This window comes from Antrostomus carolinensis, unplaced genomic scaffold, assembly GCF_000700745.2.
Source record: "Antrostomus carolinensis isolate BGI_N321 unplaced genomic scaffold, ASM70074v2 scaffold29050, whole genome shotgun sequence".
Taxonomy (NCBI): Eukaryota; Metazoa; Chordata; class Aves; order Caprimulgiformes; family Caprimulgidae; genus Antrostomus; species Antrostomus carolinensis.
This window is the reverse complement of record NW_010289559.1, coordinates 26,458-39,587: the sequence shown is the minus strand read 5'-3', so window position 1 is coordinate 39,587 and position 13,130 is coordinate 26,458. Positions and strand designations below refer to the sequence as shown.

Below are 13,130 nucleotides of genomic sequence, written 5' to 3'. Positions count from 1 at the left end.
CCTGACCTTTTTATCATTACGTTGTATATTTGACACGGGGTTACTGTGGGGTGCAGGTGCCCATACACACATCCCACCTGAGGTGCAGCCAGCAAAAAGTCCCAGGCACCTCCTGTTTCCCTCTCTGCAGCCACACAGCTGACGTATGCTGCTAACACTGCTTTTATACACACATCTGACAAACAAAGGAGGCCAAACCATAGCTGCTATAAAACAAAGTAGGTCCAGAGGGATTAAAAAGCCTAAACTGTTTTCAACACCTGAGGTCCCAGTATTAAATCCCATTTGAAAGACCCCAGAAAGACCTCTCATAATGAAGTGAACAAAGCAATTTAAAACCCCAAAACATTCACTAGCTCAGTAACAACCTGTTTTACTCATCTTATAAATAACTGTGTGAAAACATCACTGTTTGCATCAGGAGGTATTCTTCCTACGTAGACCAAAAAGAATGGCCCAAGTAAAGCACTACCATGCCTCTACAGTTAGTGAGATGACACACCTCAGCTACCAAGTCAACTTTGTACTTTGTTTATAATATGTCATAATAAACAAAGAAAAAAAAACATTTTAAAAATATTGATGCTATAAAATAAAATCAGTAAACAAGGCAATTATTCTTTCCTACACATAGTAATAAAAATGCAGTGTGTTTCAGCACCTTTTGCTTTCCTATGCTAAAGCGTTACACACAAATACACCTATGTATCAAAGTTCACAGTATTGAAAAAAAGAAACTGGAATCCAGCTTCTCTGTTGCTATACTCTGCATTTTTTTGCATTACTCTGGGTTTTTTTTTCATGGGAAAGCATCAACTAAGTCAGTGTCGAAACTATTTGTAGATCAGCACCACCCTCGGGGTCTCAGTGCTGCAATATTTGAGTTCTCAACACTGAGAACTCAAATTGTGTTTTAAACTTTTGCTTCTCTTCCTTTTTTTTTTTTTTTAAGTTTGAAAGTTTGCAGAAAAACATCCACTGATTGTTTCAGAAGTGCTTGTTACTGCAAACTCTGCGTGAAATCTCACCTACAGAACGTTTTTTACAACGTCAGTAATCAGGCGACGTAGGCAGTAATCGCACGTATCGTATCGATTTACTGAACTGCCTGTTCAGCCCCGAGCTGCTGGCAGGGGCAGCCGCTGTTACGGAGAGAGCAACATACTTCCAGATTTTCCTTGAGGGCAGGATAGCAAGTTCTGGGCTTGAATTAGAAACATTTGGTAAGAAATCTGCACAATAGTGCTGGACAGAGAGAGAACACTCTGTCCTCTTTGCTCACCGCACTCAAATCAAACGTGATCCACAACAATTAAAAACCTTTGCTATGGAAGTAGCTCTGCAAACGCCTGCTCACACACCGTCCTGGCTGGCACCGAGGGACGGCCCAGCAGGCAGATAGCAGCCTGAGAATAAAACGCTTTGAGTGGGACCTGACAAATGCACCCTACTTCTCTCAGCGCATGGGAAACGCACCTAGGCTAAGTGTGCAGCACTTTAATTTGGCTGGGGCAGTGCCCACACCCTGTGTGCTACATCAATAGCCTCACAGTTACCACACATATGCCCCCTATACGTAGCAAGCAAGGCAGACGCAGAAAGCGGGCACGCAGCAGGGCGGGAGCCTATGCACCGGGGGAAGTGCAACGCAAATTTCTCTGTCCTCTCTCTGCTCGGCTTTAGGTGAAGGGAAGGTGGCCTGTAGAAGTACAGCAAATCTCTCCTCTTGTGTGCAGATCTGACTATGTGGTAAACCTTAACAATATAAAAAACCCTGATAAACATTACGTCTAGTATCATGTAAAAGAGCGTGCCCCGCTAGCTCACCTGGCAGCAGTTATCACAGTCCTGTGCCCCTGAATGAAGGTTTTTAAGGCAGCTCTGCTCTTAACATGAAGGAGAGTCTGCCTGACTGACAAATAAAAGTTGGTCAATGGGCAAGGTTGTCTTGCTTAATTTTGTGCCTATTCTTCAAAGCTCTTTCATAACATTTGACTGGAGGCAGTGACAGATACAGCTGAAGGCAACCCCTCAACCTGTAGTTGTTCTCACAAGCCTAGCAGTTGCCCTGCTCACTAGATGCTCTGTATCTCCTGCATTATGATACAGAGGACCCCACCCCTGAAAGTCAGCTCAATTATGTTCTGGAAGAATGGGTGATTTCCTGAGAGATGGACCTACCAAATTTGCTAAAGCAAAGCAATGACTAACTTAGTGTTACTGCATTTGGAGGCACAGTCCTTCCCCTTTTCACTGGGGATGCAACCAGAGCTGTGGCACGGATCCTGAAGAGACGTGTGCAGGTTTGAGTGACACAGGCTGGCAAGGGAAGGGAGGATGCCCTGGCTGCTAGAGCTGTGGATGAGTGGTTCAACCCTGCCTTCCAAAGCCAGTCTCAACGACAGAAAGTTAGCTGCAGAAGCAGTCTGAGAGCTGACGTTAACATCTTCCCCTTCCTGGCTGCTGCAAGCTTAATTTCACATCCACAGCCAAAGATGCAGAAGGCATCATTTTGCTGCTCTTTTATCTGCAACAACAAAATGGTGATTCTGGAAGGCAAGTATTTTAGATTACATCTCTCTCACCCCACACAGCTGATTATTTTGCAACTGCCCACCTCCTCCTCTTGCGAAGTACATGTGAACAGACCAGAGGAAGAAAGAATCAGAGAGAAGCACTCTTCAAGCAGTCACACGTGCTCATAATCCTTTCATATTTGCAGGGCAAGAAAGCTAGGATTCAAACCTAAGGGCATGCCTGCAAAGAGGGAGTTATCCCAAAGGTGCAACTTATTTCATATGATGGGAAAGCCTCTGGTGGACAGAAAGGAGCTGTGTTCTCCCGTTCATGCATTCATATGACTTCCATTAGTAATCCAGGAAGAAAAAAAAAGAGTCATTATTTCCAAAGGTTCACATGATGCTGAAGCCACACATCACTCCTGAGAACACAGACGTGCTCGGCCTGGCTTGAGACCCTGCGAGGCAGTGCTAATTACCATCTCAGCAAACATGTAAGGTGGCCAAGAGCTCCTAGGAGCCCTTCCTTGGTGCTCTGATTAACCAAGCTGCACGCACAGTGATACCACCCAGGGAATCCCTGCCTAGCAAGCGAGTAGAGAAATTCTCTCCTGTCCATGATGACTAGTTGCCTGGCTGAATCAAAAGCAGCCATGGCCGTGGGTTTTCTTTACTCATGCCCAAAGTGTCACAACTACTCCTCTCCCAGAGGGAAAGGCAAAATATACTAGGTCACGTACGCTGTGGAGGAAGGAGCAAAGAACTTAAATTCTCAGTGTTCCTTAGAGATCAGTTTTTTATCTCCGGTACAAGGAGAGGCTGAGAGAGGTGGGACTCTTCAGCCTGGAGAAGAGAAGACTGAGAGGGGATCTTATCAACGTCCATAAATATCTGAAATGTGGGGGCCAAATGGATGGGGCCGGGCTTTTTTCAGTAGTACCCAGTGACAGGACAAGGGGCAATGGGCAAAAACTGGAACACTGACAGTTCCAGATGAACTTAAGGAAAAATTTCTTTAGTGTGAGGGTGACAGAGCCCTGGGACAGGCTGCCCAGAGAGGTTGTGGAGTCTCCATCTCTGGAGATGTTCAAAACCCTCCTGGATGCTTTCCTGTGCAACCTGTGTAGGGAACCTGCTTTGGCAGGGGGGTTGGACTAGATGATCTCCTGAGGTCCCTTCCAACCCCAACCATTCTGTGATTCTGTGATTTTCCCTCTCTTTATTAAAATACCATACTCACATTTTCCTGTTTCTTCCCTGTCAAAGCCCCTCTTTCACTCATAAAGCACAAAATAACAGGAGGATTCTTGCTTGCACACAGAGACATACTCAGTAATTAGAAAAGTGTTTGATCCCAGAGGTGCTGGACACCTTCAATTAATCTCAATTTCAAATGAAATTGAGGTTCATGGTACCCACAGAGTTACCCCAGATTTCCCACTCTTAAGTGAGTCAGTGTAAACACACACTCTGGAGATGAGAGCTAAGAAACAATATTAAAATAATTTAAATCACATGCAATTTGATACTTCCATTTGACCTGGTGATCAGAATTTTTTCACAGCATACATAAAAAAAAAAAAAGTTGTTTGTAAGAGCCATCATAAGATAGATTAGGAGATACACAGCCTTTTTTCCAGCTGTGCTTTTCAGATACAAATCATTATTTCTAAATAGTGACTGAAGTGGAAGAAAAGGGAGAAAGAAGGAAGCTTCTTTTAGACTGCAAAATACCCAGTTTCTCTGAAGTGTTGGGCAGTCTAGCTTAATATTTGAGTGACCAACCACCAAGGAATAAGTTAGGGACTCAGGGACTTAACAGTATTAAACAGCACATGAAAGTAACTTCAAGAATAAAACAATTAATTTTCTTCCTTTAAGTGACAATTAGACAATCCAGTCAGTTTGCTTCCACTTTCTCCAAACTATTAGTTCCATATTCAGGACAAAACTGCTTTCCTGTTGTTTTTGGCAGGGGAAAATGATTGCCTAAAGATACATGCAGCCCACTTGGGTTTCCCTCTCTCTCATTTCACTCATACACCACCAGCCATCACACAATCCTACCTTCCCAGTTGTTGTCATCAGAAAGCGCTGTCAAGTCCAGCTGAGGCACTTCGGACACAAAGCTGCTTTCCTGATCATCAGCGTCTTGATTTCTTTGCAACTTGTTTTCAGGAATGCTTGAATGCTCTTGAATCTTCATACTTGAAGTCAGCTATATTTCCATACAGCCACAGAAATTAGAGAGAAAGAAAAAAAAATGTTTCAGGAGGCAGAGGAGGAAAAAAACACCCCTGCAGTCACAGCAGAGGTAAGCTCATGCCTTTAGCTAAAAAGATCCAAGCAGACCCTGATGTTTCCAGCTCCAAATCCAAATACCTTGCTTGACGACCCTTATGTAATAATTGCTCACTCACACCAGTGAAAACATCCGCCCATCTGCCTTCCTTGTATTTTTCCTTGTTTAGAAAGCCACTGCAAGTTCCTGAGACTGCCTGCCCTGACAACTGCATGCAGCTGAAAAAGCCTCCAGTAATCAATTGGGATCGAAAGGGAGGGAGGAAGAGGGGGGGGGGGCAGCTGCCCAGACTTCCTACAGGAATGCAACTCCTCAGAGCAACAACAAAACCGCTGCTGCTGTTGTAAGGCTGTAGCAATATGGTGTCTTCTAAAAAGCAGGCACTGCGGAGCTCCTGAGCTAGCAGCCGCAGACAGCAAGCAGTGCAGTCTACATACATGAATGCTCTCATGCAGGCTGTGCTGGCTCAGATCAATTAGTGCCAGCTAAGCTGTGCTGGCTGCACATTCCCCGATTTCCTGTGGTTGTTTTCTAGCTGGGCGTGGGGAGAGCAGAACTATTTATGGAGGAGCTCTGGGTATTAAAGCAGTGTTGCGCAAATCCAAATGGCAGTGGGGTTTGGCATCTCAGCTGGAAGCAGTGTGGACTCTGGGAAAAAGCCAAAAAATTCACACAAGCATCCAATGACTTAGGGGAAAAAAAAGGCAGAATGCTGTCAAGAAAATGATTCATCATTTAGCACTACCTAGCAGCAAGTGCTGTTTGTCTCACCACTATTCACCTCTGCACATACCACACGTCGTGTGCATTTATGCAGAAATCACTGCCATTCCCACAATCCAGATACACAGTGCGCGTGTCTGTAATGGCTCTTGATGACACGAGCAGTTTTGTCACTCTAATGTAAATTAGCTGTAATGCCTCACAGAGGGCGGTAAGGAAAAGGAAGTGTGAAGCACGTACATAAACATGGTGTGATAGCTATAAACCCACCAACAAACACAGACAGTATTACTTTACTACATAAGCTATTTAATCTTGGTAAGAACAGTTTAGACACAGTTCTCTCAAATGTAGTCTACATGCAGATTTTCCTTCCGTGGGTATTCTGATAATCTAGTTAGCAATCTGCATACGTTGATGTGTGAAGAAAATGGGCCTGAAGAAAATAACTAGTATATCTGGATGTATTTTACTTGTGAATCCAGAAGCACGGCCAAATTGTACTAAACAAAATCCTCAGTACATGCCACTACAGCACATTTAATTATTTTCATCTGCATAAAGCTAATGATGTGTTTGGGGTTTTTTTCCCCTCTGAGCAGAGAAAAACAAGTAAGCTTCATGTAGAAAGGGAAAAAACAGTAGGCAAATCATTTCAATAAATGTTTTTTATCGGGATTCAATCCCACCAGTCCCGGCAGCTGGACAGGGTGCTATATAATCTCATCTAGGCTCCCCTTCCCACGAAAGGCTGGCCCAAGTGATCTTTCGAGGTCACTTCCAACCTGGCCTGTTCTACAGTTCTAAAAACTTGGGTGATGAACACCCTGGTATTTGTAAATACTGTTTGGCGTTGTATTGTGTAAGGTTCGTATTTCCTTTTCATTTCAATAAATTGCCTTTTTGAAACATTATAACAAAAGGAAACACTAGATGACAGTTTGCCAAGCACTAATAACTTGCACAGCTTGACACTAAATCTGATTACAAACGTGTTTATTGTGAGAGCTGTACGTGGAAAAATGCTAATTCACCATTCAGTATCTTTTAAGCTGCTTCCAGGTTGGGAGGACTTAAATATCTCTTTAAGGTCCAGTAACAAATTTCTTGCCAGGATCTAAATAGTCAGTGTACATTATAAACAGAAAAACTGGTCAGTGGCCAGAAAGAGGCAGTCTTGTACACTTACTAAAGAACAAACTGTACCAGTTCATAAACTGCATTTAAATTGCCAGCACACTGTTTTAAGGCTGGAAGAAATAAAGCAATACATTTCATAATAGGTGCTATTTTTAATAACATCAAGAAGTGCGAAGAGAGGAACTTATCTAGGTTTTAACAGTTTCAAAGGGAGCAACCTGAAAACACCATCTTGTCACCACCACTGATACTAATTACAAATTTAAATGCCTTTCTATGAAGAGTGTACAATCTCCTAACTTATTACGACTCTTAAAAGATATCTAGCAGATGTAAGAGTGCTTCCCAGATGGGTAAACATTTCCATTACAGATATATTAGCAAGAGCATATCAATGTCTTCTTCCTTCTGAAATCACTTCAGTTGTTGGAAATATTTAAAAGCTGTTTAAAAACAGGTCTGTGCTGTGCCGTGCCTGCAGCCATTTACTCTCTTTTCCTTGCTCACTGATGTAGATTCTAATACAATGAATAAATCATTAGCCATTCTGAAGAACAATGGTAGCACAAACCCAGGAGACTCAAGAAAGCAGATGTTTAACCTTCTTTGCATTAACGCTCCAAACCCATAGAGTGGTGGATAATTCAGTATTCACATCACTAACTTTTCCTATTTGATTTCCTGATGCCGCCAGTTGCCAGCTTCCAGGACAAAAGATAAGTAAGGGATAACTGCTGTGCTTTAGGTACAGATATGCCACAATTTCTTATGAAGCAAAGGAGCAGCAAGTTGATGATCTCAGTAGTGGTTGGCAGTCACAGTGCACTACAGATATTACATAAGTGACCACAAAAAAAAGAAAATCTTCAAACTGGGCACTCCAGTTCTGCTTTTTAGAAGCTGCTTTGGCAGCCATGCTTTGCAAATACCAGTAACTATAGATCTAAGTAATTTGGGGATAAATCAGCTGCCTTCATTCTCCCTGCTCCAAAGGAAATTCAGCATAAAGACTAGCTCAAGCAGCTAGAAATAAATGGCAACAGAAAGATCTTTGAATTCTGATCAGGAAGTTGTATTCTGTTTGATTACATGTGGATTCAAATCAATTTTATTTAAAAGGCTTGCTTCCCCTACATCTGATAATCCATTACAACCACAAGCAGGAAGCATCCTTAAGCACCTCTTAGTAATACAATCTGATGCAAGAACACGGCCGTTCTACTGCCTTACTCCTGAGTCATGCCAATCCCCCTCTATACCTGTTGCCATGTTGCTGTGAATCTTCAACACCCTTTTCTTATCAAAACGTGGGTTCTAGAAACCTACGTTTTTCAAACCACAGCCTACATCCTGGTGCTTAGCTACTTCCAAGGGCAGATTACGAAGGCTACAAATGCACTGAAAATTCATTCAGGACATGTGTTTCAAGGTATTTTTACTGCCTTGTGGAGATCTGAGTCTGCACAACTGGCAGCTATGGCAAATTCCAAATGCCTTTCCTAGTATCTTCAGACTGGATACAGGGTGAGAAAGAGCTCATCCTGAATGAGTCGTTTGTTACGAAAGGTATGTCTTTAAGCTGCCCTAAGCAAAAGGCTTATAAGGGACAAAGAATGTAAAACTACCCTGCTGGAATGTAACATTTTCTTGACCTTGTAATTCCTATATAATACAATCTCTGGGTTAAGGCTAGATCTTCTCTTGTGGTTAAAATTCTAAATTTTACAACTCTTCCTAAGAGAAGTTTATTTTAAGATTATGATTTTATATTCAAATATACCTCCACCAGACTAATTTAAAAGCTTAATGGGAGTATTGTGCGGCACGGCAGTGACAGCATCTTCTCCATGCGCGAGCCGGTACGTGAGGAACAAGGTGTTGCAAAATCCACACTCTGGAAAACGCAACTTGCACGTAAGTGCAGGATCATGGGGGATTACTGACTCTCTGGGAGCAAAGTAGGAGATTCATCTAAGTCCAGTCAGAGCAGTGATCAAAGGCAGCACTGAGCTCCCCTTGCAGAGGTTACTTGTTTCAGTATCCCACGAATATCTTGAGCTACAACTCAGCTGGTCAGAGCCCAGCTCTTAGCAAATAATGTCTTTTACCTTTGCTGCTAGATGGAAATAATGCCCACCAGAAATGAAGTCTTTCCAAGGCAATAAATGCATAGAGGCTTTTATATAAAAAAACAAAATAAAACAAACAAAAAACCAAAACAAACAAAAACCACAAAACACAAGAGGAGGCTAGCTTAAAAATACTATCAGCCCTCACTTAACTCCAGACATCCAGAGAAACCAGACACTGTCCACAGCTGTTTTACTGTGCTCCTCTAAAATGGGTGCACAACTGAGGGAGAGGTGTCTCAGATAACTCTCCCTAGTATTTTAAATGCTTGGCTGTGTAGGGGTGTTTCAAGCAAACTAAAATGAAACAGTGATTGCAAAGTTGTTCACCTAACCCAACCCCAGTGTTTGCTTTGCTGAACAGTTAGATGAGAAACACCATAAACTAAACGCAGGAGGTGGGCGTTGGGCAAAACCAGAAAGTTGAGGAAAAAACTGTTGCCATCAATGTCACATCTCCCCTCCTGACATCCATCCCAACCACCAACACTTGGAGAGAAGCAGGAGATGATCCAGTCTTCTAGGACAAATGGATCACAGACACCTGTGTTCAAAGGCAACAGGCTGCACTGGGAAATAATAAATAAAAGACCCAATGATTTTAGAGAAATCAAGAGAGACAAGCTAATCTTACTACCCTGGGAGATAACTAGTCACACACCCTGTTTGCAATGATTAATAAGGAAACGCTTCCCTTTTTGGCAAGGAGGGATTGAAGGGACTGAAGCAGATGCTTTCAGACTCAGTGGTTGAGAGGCTCCCTGAATTATGTAAATAAAAAGTAGAGGAAGGGAAAGAAAAAGCAAATGCTAACTCAATTTCTCTGGGAGAAACAAAATTTCACAGAACTATATGCTTAACTACTTGTTTCTACTCAATAAAAAACCCACTTAGAGACCACAAAACTGAAACACAAAGACCAAAAAATACCAACCTGAGAGTGCCTGCAAAAAACCTCATCGTTTTCACTTTCTTTGCTACAAAAAAACACAAACAAACCAACATATTACAAATACAAAACCAGACTTGTTTTGTAACAAAAACAAGCAAGACTTCTGTACGCACAGGGTTTTAGATTCTTGCTGCTGCTGCACACTTACTAATTCATTCAGTAAATTAAGAGACACTCTGGGCTGCAGCACTTCAGGCTGCTAAACTAGGTATTTTTGCTTCCACTCAGGAGCTATTTGTGAAAATAAAATGTCATTTTAATTTCAGTGCCTTTAATCCAAACCAACACAACTCTCCCAACAAATATCACTGTGGAGAGAAACTGTCATCTCAGGAGAGCAGAGTGAGGCTGTACAGCTCTTACATAAGAGCAAAGCACAAAGAAAAGGGCTGGATTCCCAACCCAGAGGCCAGGTGAGACAGGTCCTGCAGTCCCCTGCATGGAGTGTGCTGCTTCAGGTGTTTCACAGTTCACTTCTTTTCAAGTCTGCACCATCAGCATCTTCAGTACCATTCCTAACAGCCTGGGAGAAGAGTCTTGGCGGCATATGCTGCTGGGCAGAGCCCACAAAACACATGCAGTGCCTCTATACAGTTCTGATTTGAAGCTAACATGGTGGGTAATGTTGTTCTGCAGCATAATTAGGTATCACCCTCAATCTGTGGCGGAAGATCTCTTAGGCTGTACTACAACCACAGGGAAAATAAAACATACATATATTTAAAAAAAAAAAATCACCTTTCTTCAGATAAAATTTCCATGTCATCAGGTCCTGTTCTGTCTATAGGCCTGGATGAGCTAAAGCTTTCCATACTCTGTAATACAGTAAATGTTAAAGCAGTAAGATACATAAAAGAAACAGATTCAAGCTGCAGGCCATTAAACAGATCAAATATAGAAATATCCAACAGGACTTCTAGAAACAAGACAATAATCAGACTACTGCCTATTGCACACTTATAACAAAATCTACACTTTATTGGCGATAACCTGCAAAAAACCAACTGCTCACTGCTTCACCTCTTTCACCAGATGACCTCAAAGGGTCTAACAGGCTAATGCTACATGGTACCCCACCAGTTCCCATTTTACAGACTGACAGTCAGGCTGAGCTTGAGAGCAATTCTGTGGTGTGTATAGGTCTTGTAAGAGCAGGTACCAACACACACAGCATCTTCCCAGCAGGACTCCTCATGCTCATCTTAGAAAATATCCCCTTCTCGGCCAAACCCTTCCCTAGTTTCTTCTTAAATGGGCAGAAGAATACGAAGAGACTGCTATACGCACAGAGGTAATGCTAAGTTGTGCTAATATGAATGCAGGGCAAGAAATTCAACTGGTTATGACAACTTCTTCTGAAATTTGTCTTGAATACCATTAGGAACATTAATGCTGCTGTGCTCTAAGAGCTTGAGAAAGTATTGTGAAGACAAGCCATGCTGCCACTTTGGGCACATGTCCAGGAGGTTTTCTACCCTGTTTTTTGGGCAAGTCCCTCTTAAACAGGAGGAACTTGGTGAGTAGAATGGAGTGTGGTTCCTGCCCCAGCCCTGGGAACTGTGTGCAGACTTCTTGGGGCAGTCACAGTGCCCTCTCATCTGCTGCACCTCCAGCCCCATAAGGTGACACAGCTCAATCATTACAGCCTTGCTTAATGTGATTCTTCAAATCCTACTGGTAGCTGGCTACCGTGTCTCTGAAATGCTGTCACAAGCTTTTAATGCTTTGTGGTTGGTTTGCTTGGGAGAGTAAGTAGAACTGATAGGTCTTCCACCGTTGACTTACGCTTTTGAGTCAGATGCAATTAGACAGCTAAGAGCTTCCACACACTGTCCTACATACTATTTCAGGGTTTGAAAAGCAGGAAGGCTCAGAAAATGGTGGCTAGTAGGATACATAATAACAAACTTGTTTACATGATGAAGGCCTATTAGTAAATGCTAATACACAGGTTATGTCCTTTAATACTCCAAGTAGGTAGTCTAATTTGGGTGACTATTTTAAGTGTAAGGATGTAGCCAAAAGAAAGTTAAACAACCACACATCCTGTTGGCAGTCTCTAAAATACAAGTATGAAATAAGTGCACCCATGAAAACTTAAAAAGCAGCCTTTGCTCTTCAAAAAGAGTAGCACTGTGCTCTCTGCAGGTCGTTTCATGACGATATTCCCAGTTGACAATCCCACTGCGACACTTCCTCTAACAAAGCAAGCAAGAACCACACTGATGGTCTTCTTGGTCAAAGTACTTTTTGTGGAAGGTTAGTCCATTTTCTGTTCTTTTCAGCCTTTTGCCCCTCAAGCGATCCAGAAATGAGGGGTACAGCAAAGTCCAGTGGACACAGGTGAGTCTGAGGACATTTCTTCTGGGCACGTTTTAAGACTTCATGAATGTTTTTCAGGTCCACAGCAAAAGCATCAGTTTTTCCTTTCACAAATTCTGAGCCAAATTCTCATTTACATTTCAACTGTTTTCCACTCCACAGGTACAGAGAAGAGGAGCAGAAAAGAGTGTAAACACTTGACCTTTGCCTATCTTAAAGACCATTGCTACAAGCAAAGATGCAAAAGTGAGAGCGTGTCTATCTCGCTGTGCTCTTTCATGAAGTATTACATGAGTAACTTAATGATATTGAGCACTAAATCTAAGCACAGCCTACAGTTTTTTTGCATCTTGACTTCTTTTTATCACAAAGAGAAGCCAAATCTGTCTCTGTCTAGAAATTCTGCACAGGGTAAAGCATCAGATCATTGCAGTTTTGTGACCTAAACAAAATGAGTCCCAATACAATGTCACATTAAGAAGGAACTCACTCATGGCAGGCTCTAAAACGTAATCAAGTACAACTGAAGGAAAAAGAGCTATGTTCCTATAGCTCATAAGGACAGTCTTTTCACACAGCTTTCACTGTTACTAGTAACCACGTAATGCATGCTTGGTGCCAGGCACTGGGATGCACAGCATTTCAGCCACTGTAAGCAGACCCTGTGTTAAAGCACAGCACAATTTCTCAATTGCTGACATTATAAACAGTGTCTGGTCTCACTGAGAGGGAAGGAGGGTCCATCAGTTTTATTCTACAGCTTGTAAAGCTGGCAAACTGTCTTCTACTGTGAAGGTCACACAAGAATATGCTAGACAAATTTAACAGTAGTCCAAATTTTTAGGATGTTATATCAGTGTCATTTACCTCCTCAGTAAAAGGTAGCTAGAGGGATCATCTTTGGGACCAACACATTCTGAAGTGTTTTGCAAATTGCAAACATCACAGTAACACACAGACTTCACAGAAAAGGCATAAAACACCTTTGTCATTTCATTATTAAGAAGTCACTTAATAATGAAAGTGACTTTCATTATTATGTG

At 42.2% G+C, this 13,130-nt stretch overlaps 1 protein-coding gene across 1 annotated transcript in view; it reads right to left on the bottom strand.

Moving 5' to 3' along the window:
* Positions 1-13,130, bottom strand: part of LOC104527237 (protein FAM13A) — a gene marked incomplete at both ends in the record, with an annotated part of 42,436 nt that overhangs the window by 13,573 nt on the left and 15,733 nt on the right. The window contains 3 exon segments of the mRNA XM_010170908.1: positions 4,587-4,737; positions 9,748-9,790; positions 10,504-10,580. Coding sequence (XP_010169210.1) covers positions 4,587-4,737; positions 9,748-9,790; positions 10,504-10,580 — 271 coding nt within the window.